The 25013-nt window shown below is 50.2% G+C and overlaps 2 protein-coding genes across 5 annotated transcripts in view; one reads left to right on the top strand and one right to left on the bottom strand.

The window, feature by feature from the left end:
* Nucleotides 1-25013, top strand: part of LOC138789136 (putative ferric-chelate reductase 1) — a 567372-nt gene that overhangs the window by 99368 nt on the left and 442991 nt on the right. The gene's annotated exons all lie outside the window — the stretch shown is intronic.
* Nucleotides 13002-24227, bottom strand: BAG3 (BAG cochaperone 3). 3 transcript variants are annotated; one of them, XR_011362706.1, is made up of 5 exons: nt 24019-24227; nt 20228-20551; nt 19439-19744; nt 13874-18720; nt 13002-13818 (listed from the first exon to the last, which is right to left on the bottom strand). XR_011362706.1 is itself a non-coding variant. In XM_069967738.1 (4 exons), exons 1-4 carry the CDS (start codon nt 24187-24189, stop codon nt 17926-17928), a joined length of 1596 nt encoding a protein of 531 aa, XP_069823839.1. In that variant the 5' UTR covers nt 24190-24227; the 3' UTR covers nt 13002-17925. The 3 variants fall into 3 exon arrangements, 1 of the variants encoding a protein (XP_069823839.1); XR_011362705.1 differs by having other exon boundaries at nt 13002-14309; nt 14365-18720; XM_069967738.1 differs by having other exon boundaries at nt 13002-18720.

The raw sequence follows: 25013 nt of genomic DNA, 5'->3' as shown, positions 1-25013 counted from the left end.
TCAGGAGAAGCAAAGAAACAGAACCACAAGCAGGCAGAGACAAGTCAATAACCGGCCAGGCACAGGCAGAAGCTGAAATCTTAAATAGGAGACCAGGAACCAAGTCCAGAAGATGATAGGAGGGACCAGCTGTCAATCACTGAGGCAAAGGCAGGTTCACCGTTACATGACCAGGGAAGCTTAGAAGCACAGACACGGGTGGGGCCGGGAAAACAATTAGCAGACCAGAAGAAATAAGACACAGTTCAGACAGGGCAAAAACAAGGCAAACAAAACACAGAATAAATGGAAGATTATGGCCAAAATCGCAGTCTTTGGCGCAGAGGTCTAATCTTCGCAGCAGAGGGTGGCACTGATGCCTTTTCAGGCGAGATCATGACATATAACAGCTATACTTACTGTATCCAGGTCTAGTCTCCTGATAAATGCCATAAAACAGCTATATACTTACTGTATCCAGGTCCTGTCTCCTGGTAAATGCTATATACCAGCTATACTTACTGTATCCAGGTCCAGTCTCCTGAAGGCTGCTATATAACAGCTATATTTAATGTATCCAGGTCCAGTCTCCTGGAGGCAGCTATATAACAGCTATACTTACTGTATCCAGGTCCTGCCTCCTGAAGGCAGCTATATACCAGCTATATACTTACTGTATCCAGGTCCAGTCTCCTGATAAATGCCATAAAACAGCTATATACTTACTGTATCCAGGTCCTGTCTCCTGGTTAATGCTATAAAACAGCTATACTTACTGTATCCAGGTCCTGTATCCTGAAGGCAGCTATATAACAGCTATACTTACTGTATCCAGGTCCTGTATCCTGAAGGCAGCTATATAACAGCTATACTTACTGTATCCAGGTCCTGTCTCCTGGTAAATGCTATATAACAGCTATACTTACTGTATCCAGGTCCTGTATCCTGGTAGATGCTATATAACAGCTATACTTACTGTATCTAGGTCCAGTCTCCTGGTAGATGCTATATAACAGCTATACTTACTGTATCCAGGTCTAGTCTCCTGGTAGATGCTATATAACAGCTAAACTTACTGTATCCAGGTCCAGTCTCCTGAAGGCAGCTATATAACAGCTATACTTACTGTATCCAGGTCCAGTCTCCTGAAGGCAGCTATATACCAGCTATACTTACTGTATCCAGGTCCGGTCTCCTGAAGGCAGCTATATAACAGCTATACTTACTGTATCCAGGTCCGGTCGCCTGAAGGCAGCTATATAACAGCTATACTTACTGTATCCAGGTCCGGTCTCCAGAAGGCAGCTATATAACAGCTATACTTACTGTATCCAGGTCCTGTCTCCTGGTAAATGCTATAAAACAGCTATACTTACTGTATCCAGGTCCTGTCTCCTGGAGGCAGCTATATAACAGCTATACTTACTGTATCCAGGTCCTGTCTCCTGGTAGATGCTATATAACAGCTATACTTACTGTATCCAGGTCCAGTCTCCTGGTAGATGCTATATAACAGCTATACTTACTGTATCCAGGCCCAGTCTCCTGAAGGCAGCTATATACCAGCTATACTTACTCTATCCAGATCCGGTCTCCTGAAGGCAGCTATATAACAGCTATACTTACTGTATCCAGGTCCGGTCTCCTGAAGGCAGCTATATAACAGCTATACTTACTGTATCCAGGTCCGGTCTCCTGAAGGCTGCTATATAACAGCTATACTTACTGTATCCAGGTCCGGTCTCCTGAAGGCAGCTATATAACAGCTATATACTTACTGTATCCAGGTCCGGTCTCCTGAAGGCAGCTATATAACAGCTATACTTACTGTATCCAGGTCCGGTCTCCAGAAGGCAGCTATATAACAGCTATATACTTACTGTATCCAGGTCCTGTCTCCTGGTAAATGCTATAAAACAGCTATACTTACTGTATCCAGGTCCTGTCTCCTGGTAGATACTATATAACAGCTATACTTACTGTATCCAGGTCCAGTCTCCTGGTAGATGCTATATAACAGCTATACTTACTGTATCCAGGCCCAGTCTCCTGAAGGCAGCTATATACCAGCTATACTTACTCTATCCAGATCCGGTCTCCTGAAGGCAGCTATATAACAGCTATACTTACTGTATCCAGGTCCGGTCTCCTGAAGGCAGCTATATAACAGCTATACTTACTGTATCCAGGTCCGGTCTCCTGAAGGCTGCTATATAACAGCTATACTTACTGTGTCCAGGTCCAGTTTCCTGAAGGCCGCTATATAACAGCTATACTTACTGTATACAGGTCCAGTCTCCTGGTAGATGCTATATAACAGCTAAACTTACTGTATCCAGGTCCAGTCTCCTGAAGGCAGCTATATAACAGCTATATACTTACTGTATCCTGGTCCTGTCTCCTGAAGGCAGCTATATAACAGCTATATACTTACTGTATCCAGGTCCAGTCTCCTGAAGGCAGCTATATAACAGCTATACTTACTGTATCCAGGTCCAGTCTCCTAAAGGCAGCTATATAACAGCTATACTTACTGTATACAGGTCCAGTCTCCTGGTAAATGCTATATAACAGCTAAACTTACTGTATCCAGGTCCGGTCTCCTGAAGGCTGCTATATAACAGCTATACTTACTGTATCCAGGTCCAGTCTCCTGAAGGCAGCTATATAACAGCTATACTTACTGTACTGTATCCAGGTCCGGTCTCCTCGTAAATGCTATAAAACAGCTATACTTACTGTATCCAGTTCCTGTCTCCTGGTAGATGCTATATAACAGCTATACTTACTGTATCCAGGTCCAGTCTCCTGAAGGCAGCTATATAACAGCTATACTTACTGTATCCAGGTCCGGTCTCCTGAAGGCTGCTATATAACAGCTATACTTACTGTATCCAGGTCCGGTCTCCTGAAGGCTGCTATATAACAGCTATATACTTACTGTATCCAGGTCCAGTCCCCTGAAGGCTGCTATATAACAGCTATACTTACTGTATCCAGGTCCAGTCTCCTGAAGGCAGCTATTAAACAGCTATATTTAATGTAACCAGGTCCAGTCTCCTGGAGGCAGCTATATAACAGCTATACTTACTGTATCCAGGTCCTGCCACCTGAAGGCAGCTATATACCAGCTATACTTACTGTATCCAGGTCCAGTCTCCTGATAAATGCCATAAAACAGCTATATACTTACTGTATCCAGGTCCTGTCTCCTGGTAAATGCTATATAACAGCTATACTTACTGTATCCAGGTCCTGTATCCTGGTAGATGCTATATAACAGCTATACTTACTGTATCTAGGTCCAGTCCCCTGGTAGATGCTATATAACAGCTATACTTACTGTATCCAGGTCCAGTCTCCTGGTAGATGCTATATAACAGCTAAACTTACTGTATCCAGGTCCAGTCTCCTAAAGGCAGCTATACAACAGCTATACTTACTGTATCCAGGTCCGGACTCCTGAAGGCTGCTATATAACAGCTATACTTACTGTATCCAGGTCCGGTCTCCTGAAGGCAGCTATATAACAGCTATACTTACTGTATCCAGGTCCGGTCTCCTGGTAAATGCTATATAACAGCTATATACTTACTGTATCCAGGTCCAGTCTCCTGAAGGCAGCTATATACCAGCTATACTTACTGTATCCAGGTCCGGTCTCCTGAAGGCAGCTATATAACAGCTATACTTACTGTATCCAGGTCCGGTCTCCTGAAGGCAGCTATATAACAGCTATACTTACTGTATCCAGGTCCGGTCTCCTGAAGGCAGCTATATAACAGCTATATACTTACTGTATCCAGGTCCTGTCTCCTGGTAAATGCTATATAACAGCTATACTTACTGTATCCAGGTCCTGTCTCCTGGTAGATGCTATATAACAGCTATACTTACTGTATCCAGGTCCAGTCTCCTGAAGGCTGCTATATAACAGCTATACTTACTGTATCCAGGCCCAGTCTCCTGAAGGCAGCTATATACCAGCTATACTTATTCTATCCAGGTCCGGTCTCCTGAAGGCAGCTATATAACAGCTATACTTACTGTATCCAGGTCCGGTCTCCTGAAGGCTGCTATATAACAGATATACTTACTGTATCCAGGTCCGGTCTCCTGGTAAATGCTATATAACAGCTATACTTACTGTATCTAGGTCCAGTCTCCTGGTAGATGCTTGTCACGGCCGCGGCGGCTTCCCGCGTTCCGGGTTGCCGCCGCGACCGCCTCCTGTCCCGTGCAGCCGCCGGGGTCCTTGTGTAGGGACCCGGCGCTGCTGCTGCTTCGGCCCCTGGGACGCCTCACCTCTCCTCCGTGCATGTCGCGGTCTGTGCCGGCCGGCGCGCGCGTCCCCGCCTCCTAGGGCGCGCGCGCGCCGGCTGTCTCAGATTTAAAGGGGCAGTGCGCTCCTAATTGGTTAGTGTCACCAATCACTCCCCTATAAATCCCAGCATGCCCTGTCCTTAGGGTTGGAGCCTCTACATGCTTCCCATAGCGTTTGGCCCAGCTCCCTGTTGTTCCTGATTCCTGTCCGCTACCTGGTCCCTAGTCCTTGTTCCTGGTTCCTGCTCCTCTGTTACACTATTGCCCCTGTGTTCAGCCTGTCACCTGCGGTTACGCCTACAGACCTCTGCCACTACCATCTCCTGCCTACTGCTCCTGCCACGCCTCGCCTGCCATCACCAGCAACCAAGCCAGGGGTAGCGACCTGGGGGTCGCCTGCCGCAGCAAGTCCATCCTGCCTTGCGGCGGGCTCTGGTGAAAACCAGCGGCCCCTTAGACTCCGCTCCCTGGTGAGGTTAGTGCCATCGCTGGTGACGGTCCAGTGGATCCACTACTCCAGGCGTTACAGTAGGCTCCAACCATGGATCCCGGCGAGGTGCCTGATCTCCGTGACGTCGCCAGAGTGGTCGCGCAACAGGCTCAACAAATCCAGAAACAGTCACAGCAGATCCAGCAACTCACTGCCGCCTTACAGCAGCAGACTACTGCCCAGCGCACACCACCTCCTGACGCTGCTTCTTCACTCCGACTGGCCCTCCCAAGCAAGTACTCTGGGGACTCTAAGTTGTGCAGAGGATTCCTGACTCAGTGCACCATGCACATTGAACTTTTGAGTAGTCAGTTTTCCACCGAGCGCTCTAAAGTGGCTTTCATCATCAGCCTATTAGAAGGTAGAGCCCTGGCCTGGGCCACGCCACTGTGGGACCGTGATGATCCTGTTGCTGCCAATCTCCGGGCCTTCCTATTCGAGTTTCGCTCCGTCTTTGAGGAACCTGCCCGTGCTTCTTCAGCCGAGACTGCTCTCCTCAACCTCTCTCAAGGCAGCTCCTCTGTTGGTGACTACGCCATCCAGTTCCGCACCCTGGCAGCTGAATTGGACTGGAACGAGGCCGCCCTATTGGCCACCTTCAAGAAGGGCCTGTCTAGTCGAGTGAGAGACGTGCTCGCTGCCCGAGACCTGCCTACCTCCCTGAACGAACTCATTCTACTGGCCACCCGAGTTGATACTCGTTTTTCGGAGAGGGAGGAGGAGGTTCGGCATGAACATTTACTAACCCGTTCCCGTCGCCATCCCCAGCTGGCGCCGGTTTTCCAGAATCCTGACCTTTCGATGTCCCAACCCTCTCCTGAGATTCCTATGCAGGTGGAACGGGCTCACCTGACGCCTGATGAAAGAATCCGGCGCCTGGAGCAGAATCTCTGTCTCTATTGCGGTGGTACCGATCACTTCCGGCTGGGATGTCCCCTACGTCCCCAAACATCCGGAGGATGCTCGCACCTAGGTCCGGTGGGACAGGTGTCCCTAGGTGCGAATGCCACCATTCCAAGTCTGTCTATGCCAGTTTCCATCCGGACTCCCTCAGGACAAAATCATCAGACTACTGCCTTCCTCGATTCTGGCTCAGCAGGCAGTTTTATTGCGGCAACATTGGTCCAAAGATGGCGGCTACCCGTGACCCGACTAGCCAGGCCCCTGACTATCTCCTCGGTCACGGGCGAAATTCTTACCGACCGTGTGTACTACCAGACCGCATCTTTAGTCCTCCAGGTGGGTCCTTTACATCAAGAAGAGATATCCTTCTACGTCCTGCCCCATTCTTCCCCCGCGGTCCTCCTGGGACTCCCGTGGCTACAAGAACATGCCCCTCAGCTGGACTGGAGAACCGGGGAGATTCTCAGTTGGGGTCAGGACTGTTCCCACCAGTGTCTCAAGTCACCTCAGACCAAGTGTACTATGTCATTTCCTGTCCCGGCCAAGCCTCTATCCGGCCTACCGGCAGAAGACCAAGACTCGGCGGATGCCTTCTCTGCCGAGTTGTACCCTCTCCCCGTACCCAAGACTAAGGTCGTGTCCTCTCACCACCGGAAGAACTTACAGAAGGTCCTCGTCCACAGACCCACAGTCCCTTGCCACGTTATACCGCCTGATCGCCTAGTACCAGTCGTCACCTCCTCTCTTCAGAGAGTACCCCCCGGAAAGACTCATGTTCACCCTGCGCTTCGAAGAGGTATTTTGAAGTGGGGACATTCCTCGTTGGAGGCCGGGCACCCTGGAGTCCGTAAGACCGGCCAACGGATCTCTCGCCACTACTGGTGGCCCAGCCTATCCCAAGATGTCAAAGACTTTGTGGCTTCCTGTGCCATTTGCAGGCAAGAAAGAGGGGGAGGCCAAAGGGGGGGGGTACTGTCACGGCCGCGGCGGCTTCCCGCGTTCCGGGTTGCCGCCGCGACCGCCTCCTGTCCCGTGCAGCCGCCGGGGTCCTTGTGTAGGGACCCGGCGCTGCTGCTGCTTCGGCCCCTGGGGCGCCTCACCTCTCCTCCGTGCATGTCGCGGTCTGTGCCGGCCGGCGCGCGCGTCCCCGCCTCCTAGGGCGCGCGCGCCGGCTGTCTCAGATTTAAAGGGGCAGTGCGCTCCTAATTGGTTAGTGTCACCAATCACTCCCCTATAAATCCCAGCATGCCCTGTCCTTAGGGTTGGAGCCTCTACATGCTTCCCATAGCGTTTGGCCCAGCTCCCTGTTGTTCCTGATTCCTGTCCGCTACCTGGTCCCCAGTCCTTGTTCCTGATTCCTGCCCGCTACCTGGTCCCTAGTCCTTGTTCCTGGTTCCTGCTTCCCCGTTACTCTATTGCTCCTGTCTTCAGCCTGTCTCCTGCGGTCACGACTACAGACCTCTGCCACTACCATCTCCTGCCTACTGCTCCTGCCACGCCTCGCCTGCCATCACCAGCAACCAAGCCAGGGGTAGCGACCTGGGGGTCGCCTGCCGCAGCAAGTCCATCCTGCCTTGCGGCGGGCTCTGGTGAAAACCAGCGGCCCCTTAGACTCCGCTCCCTGGTGAGGTTAGTGCCATCGCTGGTGACGGTCCAGTGGATCCACTACTCCAGGCGTTACAATGCTATATAACAACTATACTTACTGTATCCAGGTCTAGTCTCCTGGTAGATGCTATATAACAGCTATACTTACTGTATCCAGGTCCAGTCTCCTGAAGGCAGCTATATAACAGCTATACTTACTGTATCCAGGTCCGGTCTCCTGAAGGCAGCTATATACCAGCTATACTTACTGTATCCAGGTCCGGTCTCCTGAAGGCTGCTATATACCAGCTATACTTACTGTATCCAGGTCCGGTCTCCTGAAGGCAGCTATATAACAGCTATACTTACTGTATACAGGTCGGGTCTCCTGAAGGCAGCTATATAACAGCTATACTTACTGTATCCAGTTCCTTTCTCCTGGTAGATGCTATATAACAGCTATACTTACTGTATCCAGGTCCAGTCTCCTGGTAGATGCTATAGAACAGCTATACTTACTGTATCCAGGCCCAGTCTCCTGAAGGCAGCTATATACCAGCTATACTTACTCTATCCAGGTCCGGTCTCCTGAAGGCAGCTATATAACAGCTATACTTACTGTATCCAGTTCCTGTCTCCTGGTAGATGCTATATAACAGCTATACTTACTGTATCCAGGTCCAGTCTCCTGAAGGCAGCTATATACCAGCTATACTTACTGTATCCAGGCCCAGTCTCCTGAAGGCAGCTATATACCAGCTATACTTACTCTATCCAGGTCCGGTCTCCTGAAGGCAGCTATATAACAGCTATACTTACTGTATCCAGGTCCGGTCTCCTGAAGGCAGCTATATAACAGCTATACTTACTGTATCCAGGTCTAGTCTCCTGGTAGATGCTATATAACAGCTATACTTACTGTATCCAGGTCCGGTCTCCTGAAGGCAGCTATATAACAGCTATACTTACTGTATCCAGGTCCGGTCTCCTGAAGGCTGCTATATAACAGCTATATACTTACTGTATCCAGGTCCAGTCCCCTGAAGGCTGCTATATAACAGCTATACTTACTGTATCCAGGTCCAGTCTCCTGAAGGCAGCTATATAACAGCTATACTTACTGTATCCAGGTCTAGTCTCCTATATTACAGCTATACTTACAGTATCCAGGTCCAGTCTCCTGAAGGCAGCTATATTACAGCTATACTTACTGTATCCAGGTCCAGTCTCCTGGTAAATGCTATATAACAGCTATACTTACTGTATCCAGGTCCAGTCTCCTGAAGGCTGCTATATAACAGCTATACTTACTGTATCCAGGTCCAGTCCCCTGAAGGCTGCTATATACCAGCTATACTTACTGTATCCAGGTCCAGTCTCCTGAAGGCAGCTATATTACAGCTATACTTACTGTATCCAGGTCCAGTCTCCTGAAGGCTGCTATATGACAGCTATACTTACTGTATCCAGGTCCGGTCTCCTGAAGGCAGCTATATAACAGCTATACTTACTGTATCCAGGTCCAGTCTCCTGAAGGCAGCTATATAACAGCTATACTTACTGTATACAGGCCCAGTCTCCTGAAGGCAGCTATATTACAGCTATACTTACTGTATCCAGGTCCGGTCTCCTGAAGGCTGCTATATAACAGCTATATACTTACTGTATCCAGGTCCAATCTCCTGAAGGCAGCTATATAACAGCTATATACTTACTGTATCCAGGTCCTGTCTCCTGAAGGCTGCTATATAACAGCTATACTTACTGTATCCAGGTCCGGTCTCCTGAAGGCTGCTATATAACAGCTATATACTTACTGTATCCAGGTCCAGTCCCCTGAAGGCTGCTATATAACAGCTATACTTACTGTATCCAGGTCCAGTCTCCTGAAGGCAGCTATATAACAGCTATACTTACTGTATCCAGGTCCAGTCTCCTATATTACAGCTATACTTACTGTATCCAGGTCCAGTCTCCTGAAGGCAGCTATATTACAGCTATACTTACTGTATCCAGGTCCAGTCTCCTGAAGGCTGCTATATAACAGCTATACTTACTGTATCCAGGTCCGGTCTTCTATATTACAGCTATACTTACTGTATCCAGGTCCAGTCTCCTGAAGGCTGCTATATAACAGCTATACTTACTGTATCCAGGTCCGGTCTCCTGAAGGCTGCTATATAACAGCTATATACTTACTGTATCCAGGTCCAGTCTCCTGGTATATGCCCCCAGCAGCCCGGAACGCCCCTAGAAGCCAGGTATGGCCCCAGTAGCTAGGTATGGCTCTTGCAGCCAGCTGTGCCCCCTTCACCTAGGAATGACGGTTGATATATTTCCACCTTAAGCCAGATACATGTCCCCTTGTAGGTTGATATATTCCCACTTTAACCCCTCGCCTCCGCAGCCTGTTTTGGCCTTAATGCCTCTCTTTATGTAGTGATAACTCTGCAATGCTTTTAGCTATCGTGGTTATTCTGAGAGGTTTTTTTTCGTGACATATTCCTTTATGTTTGTGGTATACTTTGGTTGATACACTCAGTAGTTTTTAAAAAAAAATGCAACATTTGTGCAAAAAGTAGAAAAATTTACAATCCTTTATATTCAAAATTCTCTTTTCCTGAGAAAGATAGTCAGGTCACATAAACTAATTATTACTGCAACATCTACAACGTCTGCTTTATGGTGAACGTCCTTTTACTTGTTAGGATGTTAGAGAGCTTCAAAATTTTGCAGCGATTTTACAAATTTGCAGGAAAATTTCAAATTCAGATTTTATTAGGGACCAGTCCAGTTCTGAAGTGGATTTGTGGGGCCAATATGTTAGTTACCCCCACAAATCCCTTCACTGTAAAAACTGCCCCCCTCACAGTATTCAAAGTATCATTTCATAAGTGTATTAACCCTTTAGGTGTTTCCCAGAAATTTATGTTGGAGGGGAAATGTAAAATTTCTTTGGCAGATATTTAATTTTAATCCATTTTTTCCTCTAAAACGGCAAATACTAACTGAGAAATGTAACTATTTATTCCCCATATTCCAATGTTTCTAGAAATCCTCCATATGCGGCCGCAGTGCGTCACCTGACAACCACAGGCCGCAGACATGACACAAGCCTTGTGTATTTTGGGGGTCTTTTCTTATTTCAGGTTTTTTATAGCCATTATACCGCGTCACAGGGGCCTTGCGGTGCCAAAATATTTGTATAAGACAAGTTGACGTTTCTATCGGTACCAAGTTTTTTATGAGGTGGTGCGAATAAAAAAAACACAATTTAGCAGCTGTTTTTCATCATTTTTTTGGTACGCCATTTACTATACGTCACATATGACATGTTATATAGCGGTTACTATACGTCACATATGACATGTTATTATTATTCGCCAGGTCAGTACGATTACAGCGATATCCGTGTTATATAGCGGTTACTATACGTCACATATGACATGTTATATAGCGGTTACTATACCTCACATATGACATGTTATATAGCGGTTACTATACGTCACATATGACATGTTATATAGCGGTTACTATACATTATATATGACATGTTATATAGCGGTTACTATACGTCACATATGACATGTTATATAGCGGTTACTATACGTCACATATGACATGTTATATAGCGGTTACTATACATTATATATGACATGTTATATAGCGGTTACTATACGTCACATATGACATGTTATATAGCGGTTACTATACGTCACATATGACCTGTTATATAGCGGTTACTATACGTCACATATGACATGTTATATAGCGGTTACTATACGTCACATATGACATGTTATCGTTATCTGTCAGGTTGGTACGGTGACAGTGATATCCATGTTATATAGCGGTTACTACATATTACATGACATTATCATTATTCGTCAGGTCGGTACGATTACAGTGATACATATATGTGTTATTTAGTTTTTGTTATGGTTTATGGCATTTTTACTAGATATACTGTTTGTGTGTTGCATATTGTTAGACCTGTACTACTTACATTTTTTCGCCACTGAAGTTATGTGAGGGTTTTTTCTTTGCGGCATAAGATTTTAGGGATTTTTGCGGCTTTTAGTGGTACACCTTCTGGGTACATGTGATGTTTCGATAGCTTTTATCTATATTTTTTAGGATGCGGGATTAACAAAATTTTTTATTTTGGCTAGTTTTTTTTTTTTTTTTCTTATGGCATTAATCGGGTGGTTTAATTAATGTAACGGGCTGCGCTGAAGCAGAAAGGATGAAGCTGGTGGGAGGAGCTAGGAGAGGACGGGCTCGAAACTGCCACTGAGGACCAATCAGTGTTGCTCCTGAGGTTGTGCACTCACTCTTCTTCTGTTCCCCATCACCAGGCCCCGCCCATGTAATAACCTGCAGCATCCTATGTCCTGGGGGGAGTAATAACCTGCAGCATCCTATGTCCTGGGGAGAGTAATAACCTGCAGCATCCTATGTCCTGGGGAGAGTAATAACCTGCAGCATCCTATGTCCTGGGGGGAGTAATAACCTGCAGCATCCTATGTCCTGGGGGGAGTAATAACCTGCAGCATCCTATGTCCTGGGGGGAGTAATAACCTGCAGCATCCTATGTCCTGGGGGGAGTAATAACCTGCAGCATCCTATGTCCTGGGGGGAGTAATAACCTGCAGCATCCTATGTCCTGGGGGGAGTAATAACCTGCAGCATCCTATGTCCTGGGGGGAGTAATAACCTGCAGCATCCTATGTCCTGGGGGGAGTAATAACCTGCAGCATCCTATGTCCTGGGGGGAGTAATAACCTGCAGCATCCTATGTCCTGGGGGGAGTAATAACCTGCAGCATCCTATGTCCTGGGGGGAGTAATAACCTGCAGCATCCTATGTCCTGGGGGAGTAATAACCTGCAGCATCCTATGTCCTGGGGGGAGTAATAACCTGCAGCATCCTATGTCCTGGGATGGTTACACTGGTGCAGTCGCTGATGGAGAAGGATCTGGTTGTACTTGTAGATAATAGACTACAGAACAGCACAATGTCAGTCAGCTGCTTGTAAGGCCGGCAGGATATTGTCATGTATATACCCGGCCTGGACTCTGGGGACAGGGATATAATATTACTGCTCTATAAAGCTTTGGGCGCCCCAATGTGGTGGACGCTGGTCAGTTCTGGAACCCGATTCATTGAAAGGACAAGAGCTGGAGAGGGAACAAAGACGGCCACTAAACTAATAAGGGGAATGGAGGAGAGAAAGAAAGAATGACAGTAAAGAATAAAGTCTCCCATAGTCTCACTGCTTTTACTGTAAAGAATAGAGTTCCATAGTATCACTGCTCTTACAGCAAAGAATCCACAGTCACTATGGTACTCTCTATATTCTTTACAGTAAGAGCAGTGACACTTTGGAACTTTATAGCTTCTTAAATTGTAAAAGCAGTGACTCTGGAGCGTGCTGCATATGGAGTCTGTGGAACTATCCTCTCAGAGGGTCCTGCACAACCAGATGACTTCCAGCAGGCAGAGGGAGCACCGAGCTCCAGCTACACACAATGATCGGCGAGTTCCCCAGAGGAATCAGCAGGGAAGGTATTGTCTCCCTAAATGAGGGCAATTGGCCTTTCTTTGTTATTCTTGCCCGACTCTGAGCTCCATTGTTTTCCTGCATTTGGCAGCCCCATGCCGAGGTGAATTCGGGGAGCCAGTGATCAGCGCTGGATACACGACACCAGACTCCACGCATGGTCAGAAAGTTTTATTTTAGCATCTGCATAATGCTTTTCCACACATATAAATATAGATTTATTTACCACTCCTTACAGGATTAAAGTGCACAGAAGTGTGAGCGACCGGAGCGCCACGTGTCACTGCAGAGAACACGCTAAGGATGGAGCCACACACCGCACCAGGCAAAAGCCAAAAGACAATTCTATACGTTTTATTTCCCACTTCCAACTTTGCCTCAAAAAACTGCACCCAAAATGGAAATGCTGTTTTTTCCCAAAAAATGCTGTATGTGAAACCAGTCCTACAGTCAACTCCACACAAGCCAGCAGATCGTGGGTGAGGAACCAGGGAGCAAATTGTTATACAACGGGTCCCATGTGATGTTATGACCAGGGTGGAGAGGATCACAGGTGATGGGGACATGAGGGGGAGCTGGACATCTCACCTGGGTGGAGAGGATCACAGGTGATGGGGACATGAGGGGGAGCTGGACATCTCACCTGGGTGGAGAGGATCACAGGTAATGGGGACATGAGGGGGAGCTGGACATCTCACCAGGGTGGAGAGGACCACAGGTGATGGGGACATGAGGGGGAGCTGGACATCTCACCTGGGTGGAGAGGATCACAGGTAATGGGGACATGAGGGGGAGCTGGACATCTCACCAGGGTGGAGAGGATCACAGGTAATGGGGACATGAGGGGGAGCTGGACATCTCACCAGGGTGGAGAGGACCACAGGTGATGGGGACATGAGGGGGAGCTGGACATCTCACCAGGGTGGAGAGGATCACAGGTGATGGGGACATGAGGGGGAGCTGGACATCTCACCTGGGTGGAGAAGATCACAGGTAATGGGGACATGAGGGGGAGCTGGACATCTCACCAGGGTGGAGAGGACCACAGGTGATGGGGACATGAGGGGGAGCTGGACATCTCACCTGGGTGGAGAGGACCACAGGTGATGGGGACATGAGGGGGAGCTGGACATCTCACCAGGGTGGAGAGGACCACAGGTGATGGGGACATGAGGGGGAGCTGGACATCTCACCAGGGTGGAGAGGACCACAGGTGATGGGGACATGAGGGGGAGCTGGACATCTCACCAGGGTGGAGAGGACCACAGATGATGGGGACATGAGGGGGAGCTGGACATCTCACCAGGGTGGAGAGTCCCGTGTGATGGGGACATGAGGGGGAGCTGGACATCTCACCAGGGTGGAGAGTCCCGTGTGATGGGGACATGAGGGGGAGCTGGACATCTCACCTGGGTGGAGAGGATCACAGGTGATGGGGACATGAGGGGGAGCTGGACATCTCACCTGGGTGGAGAAGATCACAGGTAATGGGGACATGAGGGGGAGCTGGACATCTCACCAGGGTGGAGAGGACCACAGGTGATGGGGACATGAGGGGGAGCTGGACATCTCACCTGGGTGGAGAGGATCACAGGTGATGGGGACATGAGGGGGAGCTGGACATCTCACCAGGGTGGAGAGGACCACAGGTGATGGGGACACATTATGTAAGCAGTAAAAGGAGTATTCTCAGCTCTACTTGTAGAACTCGACCAGGTAACTATTTTGTACATAGAATCATTTTTTAACCCCTTAAGGACAGAGCCAATTTCGATTTTTGCGTTTTCGTTTTTTCCTCCTTGTGCATAAAAGGCCATAGCACTTGCATTTTTCCACCTAGAAACCCACATGACCCCTTATTTTTTGCGTCACTAATTGTACTTTGCAATGACAGGCTGAATTTTTGCATAAAGTACACTGCGAAACCAGAAAAAAATTCAAAGTGTGGCGAAATTAAAGAAAAAAATGCATTTTGTTTATTTGGGGGAAATGTGTTTTTACGCCATTCGCCCTGGGGTAAAACTGACTTGTTATATATGTTCCTCAAGTCGTTACGATTACTATGATATGTAACATGTATAACTTATATTGTATCTGATGGCCGGTAAAAAATTCAAAACCATTGTCAACAAATATACGTCACTTAAAATCGCTCCATTCCCGGCTTATAGCGCTTTTATCCTTTGGCCAATGCGGCTGTGTCAGGTGTCATTTTTTGCGCCATGATGTGTTCTTTCTATCGGTACCTTGATTGCGCATATGCGACTTTTTGATCGCTTTTTATTACAATTTTTCTGGATTTGATGCGACCAAAAATGCGCAATTTTGCACTTTGGGATTTTTTGGCGCTGACGCCGTTTACCGTACGAGATCAGGAATGTGATTAATTAATAGTTCAGGCGATAACGCACGCGGCGATAGCAAACATGTTTATTTATTTATTTGTTTACTTTTATTTTTAACCTGGGAAAAGGGGGGTGATTCAGACTTATTAGGGGAGGGGGCTTTTTATTGACAACAACACTACATATTTTTTTTTTACACTTATACTAGAAGCCCCCCTGGGGTTAGGGTTATTCCCCCCCCTAGGGGTTAGGGTTATTCCCCCCCCTAGGGGTTAGGGTTATTCCCCCCCCTAGGGGTTAGGGTTATTCCCCCCCCTAGGGGTTAGGGTTATTCCCCCCCCTAGGGGTTAGGGTTATTCCCCCCCCTAGGGGTTAGGGTTATTCCCCCCCCTAGGGGTTAGGGTTATTCCCCCCCTAGGGGTTAGGGTTATTCCCCCCCTAGGGGACTTCTAGTATATACACTTTGATCTCTCATTGAGATCTCTGCAGTATAGATATGCTGCAGAGATCCATGAGATCGGCACTCGTTTGCTTTCGGCTGCTGCAGCTGGAAGTAAACGAGTGCCGAGACGGTGACGGCGCCATCTTGGAGCGGTCCCCGGCTGGCTTCAGAAACGGTGATCGCTCCTCCGAGATAACATCCCGGGGGAGCGATCTCCGCCACTAGACACCAGGGAGACGCTGGATCTGGTAATCGGATGCAGCTGGTCCCGGGCTACAAGCGGCACCCGGGAACGCTGCGGTTTAGAGCGGGGTCGCCGTGCGGCCCCGCTCTGAACGCCCTTACCGGCAATAGGGCGTAGCTATACGCCCTTTGTCGTTAAGGGGTTAAACTTGTCTCCTTTTCCTTATATGCTGCCCTTTCCCTCCCATTGTTGACGACTCGTTGTCTATGTTACCGACCACCACCCTGCTCTAATAACAATGGTCTTGCTGGTGTATATATTGGTATAACAGATTTATAGAGATATAGAAGTACATTGACACATGAGTACACCAGTCTTCAATAAAGCCCCGTCCCTAGTTTCTCTCACTGATTTACTAAGAGGTGTATGCTCCTCAGTAAATCCGGCTGACCCTGCACCTGCAGCAGGCATTGCACAACTAGAGGACAGCTGCTCGGGAGCAGGTGTAAATTTGTGCAAGCAGGTGTACGGCTTGATAAAACCAGTGCTGGAGGAGGCTGCCCCCATCAGGCAAGCAGGCGTACAGCATGATAGAACCAGTGCTGGAGGAGGCTGCCCCCATCAAGCAAGCAGGCGTACAGCATGATAGAACCAGTGCTGGAGGAGGCTGCCCCCATCAGGCAAGCAGGCGTACAGCATGATAGAACCAGTGCTGGAGGAGGCTGCCCCCATCAAGCAAGCAGGCGTACAGCATGATAGAACCAGTGCTGGAGGAGGCTGCCCCCATCAAGCAAGCAGGCGTACAGCATGATAGAACCAGTGCTGGAGGAGGCTGCCCCCATCAGGCAAGCAGGGGATACCGCTGGTATACGCCATGGAAAAAGGGTGATGCCTTTTTCATAGTGTACGCCAGGGGAGCATTTTGATTAAGGTCCCCACTCCTGTATACTCTTATCTATACATCCACCAGCCAGTTGACTGATTTTAGAGCAGAGGAAAGGTCTATAACCTAGACAACAAGCTGTCAACAATGAGAGGAGAAGGGCAGATTATGAGGAGAAGGCGACAAGTTTACTAAATGATTCTAGGTGCAAAAATATCTAACCTCCGAGCCCTCTGAGTATAACCACATTAGATGAGATGGAGTGTCATCTGCCCAAATTCCCAGGAGTCGTCTCTGGCGGGATGAAGGAGATTGTTCTAGTAGCGTTTGTGTTCCTTCAGTTTCCCTGTCATCTGTTCCACAAGTAGAGAAGCCTGAATTCAGCAAGCAGAAAAAAGGCAATGGCGGCCTGGCTGGAGCCAGTACTGGGATCAGGCACTGCAAGCTACGCCAAGGAACACACCAGAACAAGTGTTGAGAAAACCCAAACCAGCATCCAGCTCCATTATTACATTATGTATTTTCTCTTTCTACTTCCTCCTCAGTTTGTCGCATGTTCTAGATACAAGAATAGATTCCTAAGAGATGTAACCCTCAACTACTGCTTCTGGGGAGGAGGAGGTAGTAGTGCATATTACGTACATACCCAGATTAACACCAGCCCTATACTCACATCACCAATAAAGGAACTTTAGGGTGAAGGGTTAAACCCTTTCTCAGCTTCCAATTTGTAGGGCCAAGTCTGTGGGCGAGAAGACTGGACAGAGAGAGAAAGTTCTACATCTTGCGTCCAGAGCGGAGTAGCCTGAACAAGGCGGGCAATAAAGAACCAACCACCAGATACCCAATGGCGTTCAGACAGGCCACATCTGTGAAGGTAAGGCCACCGAGTGTACTGCAGACTCCACCACCATCTGCCACCGTGTGGTCACTGGAAGGATCAGTACAGAATGTGCTTAAACCATACAGGATCCATAGACAGATGACAGGATAAAACATTCAACGTCCATTCAGTTCCAGGACTTACACCCAGTCTTTCCCAAAGTTATTCCATAGAAAGTGCTGCTCTGTAAACATAGCCGACATTCGCAGCCGTTTCTTCTTCTTGGACAGATTCTGCCGATGTGACGCTTAAGTCACACAATGACACACGCAATTTTGTAAAATGCAAAAATAAAACCCAAAAGGCCTCTGAGTGATCAGCCCTTCTGTCCATGTTCAGGCCACTAATGTCCACTGCCCGGGGTTGATCCAGGGACTTCTGGCGTAGAAGATGCCTGTGGCAGAGAACCTTCAGGCTGCACTGATCCAGCAGGGTCGGACGCTCCTGTACTTTCCTCCAATGGGCCACCCAATTCCATTAGCTCTTGGGAGTTTATAGTTGGCTCAACAGCTGGGATATCAGTAGCTTTCTGTTCCAAAGCCTCAAGAATATTCTGGACTTTTCTAACACCATCTCTCCTCGCCTGGCGCACATCAGCTCGGCCTTCAGGGTCTACTGAATCCAGGGCCAGTAGCTCCTTAGTCAGATCTTCCTCCAGTATCAGATACTTCTTCACATTCTTGCTGCCTTGGAAGTTGTCCACAGCCTCTTGTAGCGCCTGCACCCGCTGCAGAATCCTCTCTATCTGGAGCACGCCGGGATGTTTGCTCTGGGGCTCAGCCGACTCTGCTGGGGGGTCACCTGCATCCATCACCACTTTCTCTTCCAGCATTTGTGGACATTGCAGCTCTTCTTTTTCTACTTTCTCAGAGAGCAGTTTATTATCCTCTTCTACAGTTACGATTCGCTCCTGATCAGTACACAATGGGGTTGGGTTTGTCTGAGCTGGGGGGCTGCTTGGAGGGAAAGTCAGGACTGGACATACACTTGAAGCATTATCCTGGACTGGTGATGTCGATGTAAAGGTCACATGAACCGGAACAGTTGTAGGAGAGGATTTCTGAATAGGGGCAGTGGGTAGAGAGTTTGGGTCAATCTCCAGATGACTCCTAGGAGGGGAAACCCTCTGTATTGGAATCTGCCAGACAAAATGTAATTGACATGTTATAAATATACAGTCCACAAACTTAAAGTGTCACTGTCATGAATTTTTTTTTTTTGCAGAAATCAATAGTACATGCGATTTTAAGAAACTTTGTAATTGGGTTTATTAGCTGAAAAATGAATTTTTATAATGAAAAAGCAGTTTGAAGCTCTCCCCCTGTCTTCATTGTTCTCCTATGGAGAGAGGGAAAAGAGACACCAAAACAGGACAACAAAGAGTTAATTAAAAGCTACATTACCCTTTGTCCTCTCTCCTGTCATGTCACCACTGACCTCTCTGACCTCTGAATAGCTCCCTGCTGAGTATCCTTTGCTCTCTGCTGCTGACATTTCTCCTCTGTCTCTTCCCCCCCCTCCCCTCTCCATAGCACAGACAGGACCCTGATTGAGACTTCCTGATTCTAAGCAGTGGATGACAGAAAGGAGAGGTGGGAGGGGGCGGGACCTGGGAAAAGGCTTTTTAAAGCAGATAATGGCTGATTTGCCTAATAAATCCAATTACAAAGTTTCTTAAAATCACCTGGACTATTGATTTCTGCAAAAAAACAAATTTCACCACAGTGACTCTTTAAGCGTTAATAAAATCATAACCCTGGGAAAGAAGCCAAAAATCAGTGAGGGCACCACCTGCCCTACACCCAGGAGTCTAACCATCTTCTATCAGACCAGTACCCACTCCCGCCAGACATTACCTGCACTCTGACTGGAGCAGTGGGAGGAGGCGTTCTGGCCGGTGAACTCTCCCGACTAGACACAGTCTTTGGGGGTAGTCTGGATTCTCTTTCATCCTGAACCCTGTGGAACACAGGCTGGTGGGCCTGGCTTTCTGACTGGGGATGTAGGGTCTTCTGTGGCACATTGTGAGAGGACTGTCGCAGGATGTTCCCCTCGTGGATCACCGGAATGGGAATATAACCCCGAGGCAGCTGGTGGCCTTGTCTGGCGGTCCCCTGCCTGACCTGTGTTTGTGGAGGGCCACTCTGCTCAGAAGGAGGCGGCTGCAATATAACACAAGAATCCATCGATCAATCATAATCTCTAGTTTACTCCCATACTCTATTCCATGGGTACAAGTTCCCCTAGAAAATACACGACTTCTCTCTATTCCATCCAGCCACTCCCACCACCAGTACAGATGCCACAAATCCCAGTCCATAGGATGTGTATTCAGCATCCAAACCACATCCTATGGATGGGAAAATCACACAATCCCCACACATGGTGTATACACACATTATATACACATATACATGCACCAGCTACACAACAAGATTATTTCTGTGCAGCAGGAACTTCCAAGGACAGAAGGCTGAATCTTCAATCATTTTATACTTTGTCGATATACGGAAGTAACTAAGAGCTCTTAGGACATAATCTCCCAAGAAATACTATATACATAGGGATTAGCATCTCATACGTCACAAGACACTACAAGGGGGACACCACCACAGAAGCAGAGTGTAACTACTGACAGACATTACCGATTGTCCTTGTGATGATCCACGAGACCCCAAGGACCCGATGCCCTGTCCAACTGGTTTATCTGTAGGGGAAGATTCTGAGTGACTCCAGGACGGAGACTGAGGTCGGTTGGGGCCCGTCAGCGGAGACTGTGGACGCTTCTGGGTGGAGGGGTCACATTTCACCCTTTGCAGCCCTGGCTGATGCATATGGGGGAAGGGCGGCTGCTGTCTGCTCTCCAAGCCTTCATGCTGAATGGGAATCTGGATATAACCGGGACGCAGCTGAGGGTAGTAGAAGGTTCCACACTTCAGCCCCTCCGGGGATGGACCATTGGACAAGGTCTGGTTTACCAAAACAGGAAAATAAAGACAAAGTTATAAAATTCTGAGCAGAAATCATAAGAGGAGAAGCTAGCCATGTCGACCAATCAGAAAGGACATTACTGGCTTTAGTGGGGATCTCCTAACAATTTTCCTTGGAGGCCACTGTGCCAAACAAACCCATTCCTCCCAAACCACCTCCATCCCAACACAACCTCAATCCCCCATGCATACGATTCCCCCACCACCCTAAACGTTTTCATCACAGTAACTTCTCTTCCCTCCATTTCCCCCCCAAAATACATGATGGGGGCACTGACTTCATTACCATAACTCATACACCTTTGGGGTTGGGCCCCCTGGTCTCCACATTCAATAATCCCTACTGTGCATATAGGACAGCTTCATCCCCAGTGCATGTGGCAATCACCATCACAGGCAGGTGGTCGGAGGAGGGGAGTGGCCGGCCCGAGTCACCATCACTATTACCGTGCTGACTTCTTAGATATATGTAACGTTTCCTCCCCTCCCCCACAGGCAGGAATCCTGACTGATCACTGATGGAGCACACTGTACGAGACATCATCGTCGGCTCATAGACAAAAGACTTCTCAGCTTCCCCACCGTAAGACGTGGAGAAAGACGATGGAGCCCAGGCCTATAAATGGATCCTGATCTGAATGATGGAGGATTCTAGATCCCTGCTGCCCCCAAGACACCAGACAGCTGCAGCCATGACGACTCCGTGACAGCTGCACTGCCCTGGAATGGAGCCGCACATTTCACCTCCAAAAGGTCATAGAGAGCGACACCCCGGGGAGACCAGAGGGTGAAGGGGACACGGAGGAGGATGGGACACACACTGCATGAAGTGAAGCTGCGGAGGAGGATGGGACACACACTGCATGAAGTGAGGCTGCGGAGGAGGATGGGACACACACTGCATGAAGTGAGGCTGCGGAGGAGGATGGGACACACACTGCATGAAGTGAGGCTGCAGAGGAGGATGGGACACACACTGCATGAAGTGAGGCTGCGGAGGAGGATGGGACACACTGCAGGAAGTGAGGCTGCGGAGGAGGATGGGACACACACTGCATGAAGTGAGGCTGCAGAGGAGGATGGGACACACACTGCATGAAGTGAAGCTACGGAGGAGGATGGGACACACACTGCATGAAGTGAAGCTGCGGAGGAGGATGGGACACACACTGCAGGAAGTGAGGCTGCGGAGGAGGATGGGACACACACTGCATGAAGTGAGGCTGCGGAGGAGGATGGGACACACACTGCATGAAGTGAGGCTGCAGAGGAGGATGGGACACACACTGCATGAAGTGAGGCTGCGGAGGAGGATGGGACACACACTGCAGGAAGTGAGGCTGCGGAGGAGGATGGGAAACACACTGCAGGAAGTGAGGCTGCGGAGGAGGATGGGAAACACACTGCAGGAAGTGAGGCTGCGGAGGAGGATGGGAAACACACTGCACGAAGTGAGGCTACGGAGGAGGATGGGACACACTGCAGGAAGTGAGGCTGCTGAGGAGGATGGGAAACACACTGCAGGAAGTGAGGCTACGGAGGAGGATGGGACACACTGCAGGAAGTGAGGCTACGGAGGAGGATGGGAAACACACTGCAGGAAGTGAGGCTACGGAGGAGGATGGGAAACACACTGCAGGAAGTGAGGCTACGGAGGAGGATGGGACACACTGCAGGAAGTGAGGCTACGGAGGAGGATGGGAAACACACTGCAGGAAGTGAGGCTACGGAGGAGGATGGGAAACACACTGCATGAAGTGAGGCTGCGGAGGAGGATGGGACACACACTGCACGAAGTGAGGCTGCTGAGGAGGATGGGACACACTGCAGGAAGTGAGGCTGCAAAGGAGGATGGGACACACACTGCATGAAGTGAGGCTGCTGAGGAGGATGGGACACACACTGCACGAAGTGAGGCTGCAGAGGAGGATGGGACATGCAAGGTGAAAGTCAGGACAAATGCTGCATCCTCCCTCCTCAACATGACCTAATGAAGCGTATTTCCTATCCTCCTCCTCACCTTATGCAGCATTTGTCCCATCGTCCTCTTTAGCCTCACCTCATGCAGTGTGTCCCATCCTCCACCTTGCATAAGAAGGCGAGGCTAAGGAGGAGGATGGGACACATTAGGTGAGGCTGGACACTTGGCAGAGCTCCCATGCTGGGTGTGACTGCAGGGCCTGGAGAAGAGGACACAGAACCTTGTCCTGGTGGGAGACGGAGCTGTGGTCGGGGAGACGGAGCTGTGGTCGGGGAGACGGAGCTGTGGTCGGGGAGACGGAGCTGTGGTCGGGGAGACGGAGCTGTGGTCGGGGAGACGGAGCTGTGGTCGGGGAGACGGAGCTGTGGTCGGGGAGACGGAGCTGTGGTCGGGGAGACGGAGCTGTGGTCGGGGAAACGGGGGAGGTAAACGGCTAACTCCCTGTACATGCAGTACTTGATGGTGGTCGGGCAGGACTCTGAGCCCCTTGGGATATGGCCTGACGCTGTTCCAACCACATGTGGATCCCCAGGAGACCTCCTGTCGGGGGTGCACTTCCTTCCTTGGCCTGTGAGGGGTGCTGTAAGCAGGGTCAGATATTAAACCCCAGACAATACAGGGTAAAGCCACAAGGTTATTAGGGATCCGTCACAGCACTGATAGCGCACACAGCGCCCCATGGAACCCGCTCTTCCTGTACCATGAGGTCAGAGGTCTCCCACAGGGGGGGGCCCCTCCGACAGCCCCTCATCCCACAGGGGGGGGCCCTCCGACAGCCCCTCATCCCACAGGGGGGGGGGGGGGCCCTCCAACAACCCCTCATCCCACAGGGGGGCCCCTCCGACAGCCCCCCATACCACAGGGGGGGCCCCTCCGACAGCCCCCCATACCACAGGGGGGCCCCTCCGACAGCCCCCCATACCACAGGGGGGGCCCCTCAGACACCCCCTCAGACAGCCCCTCACCCCCTCAGACAGCCCCTCACCCCCTCAGACAGCCCCTCACCCCCTCAGACAGCCCCTCACCCCCTCAGACAGCCCCTCACCCCCTCAGACAGCCCCTCACCCCCCTGACAGCCCCTCACCCCCCCTGACAGCCCCTCACCCCCCCTGACAGCCCCTCACCCCCCCTGACAGCCCCTCACCCCCCCTGACAGCCCCTCACCCCCTCAGACAGCCCCTCACCCCCCCTGACAGCCCCTCACCCCCCCTGACAGCCCCTCACCCCCTCAGACAGCCCCTCACCCCCCTCAGACAGCCCCTCACCCCCTCAGACAGCCCCTCACCCCCTCTGACAGCCCCTCATCCCCCTGACAGCCCCTCACCCCCCCTGACAGCCCCTCACCCCCCCTGACAGCCCCTCACCCCCTCTGACAGCCCCTCACCCCCCCTGACAGCCCCTCACCCCTCGGACAGGCTCCTATCTGGGGCCCCTCAGGGAGGTGACGTCACGCTCCGCCCCTCACCTTCTCCAGGGCCCGGGGGTCGCTCCACGTCGTGCTCCGGTTGTTGTGATCCACGAAGAAGGGCCATCCGGTGTGCGGGTCGAGCTTCATCTCCCATCCGGGGGGCAGCGGCTCGGTAGCGGGGAGGCTGCTGCTCTTCATGACGTTGCGCGGAATCCACAAGTGATCCATGGGCTGGAGCCGCGGCCGCCGCCTCTTATCTATCGGCCGTGACGTCACACGCAGAGGGGGTGGAGACATGACACTCATCGAGAAAGGGGAGGAGCCAAAAGCAGCATATCCGGGAGGAGACTATCCAGACTTGTCTACGGCCCCATGACGTCACAAGGATGGGCGGGATGAGCCTGGACAAGAGGCTGGAAGGATGGGCGGAGCTGTCAGCAAGAAAGAGGCGTGTCATACCAGGGGCGGATCCAGGGAGATGAAAGGGGCAGAAGGGGGCGGGGTCTCTGGGGATCGAGAAGCTGCAAGTATCTACTGGAATCTTCTGTAGTTGGTGGCCGCGGCGCCGAGTATGTCACGTGATTGTCTATCCAGCGGCGTCTGCGTCCTATCACCTCAGAGAGAGCGGGGGCCAATGTCCTATCACCTCAGAGAGAGCGGGGGCCAATGTCCTATTACCTCAGAGAGCGAGGGCCAATGTCCTATCACCTCAGGGGGAGCGGGGGCCAATGTCCTATCACCTCAGGGAGAGCGAGGGCCAATGTCCTATCACCTCAGGGGGAGCGGGGGCCAATGTCCTATCACCTCAGGGGGAGCGGGGGCCAATGTCCTATCACCTCAGGGAGAGCGGGGCCAATGTCCTATCACCTCAGAGAGAGCGGGGGCCAATGTCCTATCACCTCAGAGAGAGCGGGGGCCAATGTCCTATCACCTCAGAGAGCGGGGGCCAATGTCCTATCACCTCAGAGAGAGCGGGGGCCAATGTCCTATCACCTCAGAGAGAGCGGGGGCCAATGTCCTATCACCTCAGGGAGAGCGGGGGCCAATGTCCT

The sequence above is a fragment of the Dendropsophus ebraccatus genome, chromosome 4 (genome assembly GCF_027789765.1).
Source record: "Dendropsophus ebraccatus isolate aDenEbr1 chromosome 4, aDenEbr1.pat, whole genome shotgun sequence".
NCBI lineage: Eukaryota > Metazoa > Chordata > Amphibia > Anura > Hylidae > Dendropsophus > Dendropsophus ebraccatus.
The sequence above is the reverse complement of the archived record's forward strand: the minus strand, read 5'-3'. Positions and strand labels throughout refer to the sequence as shown.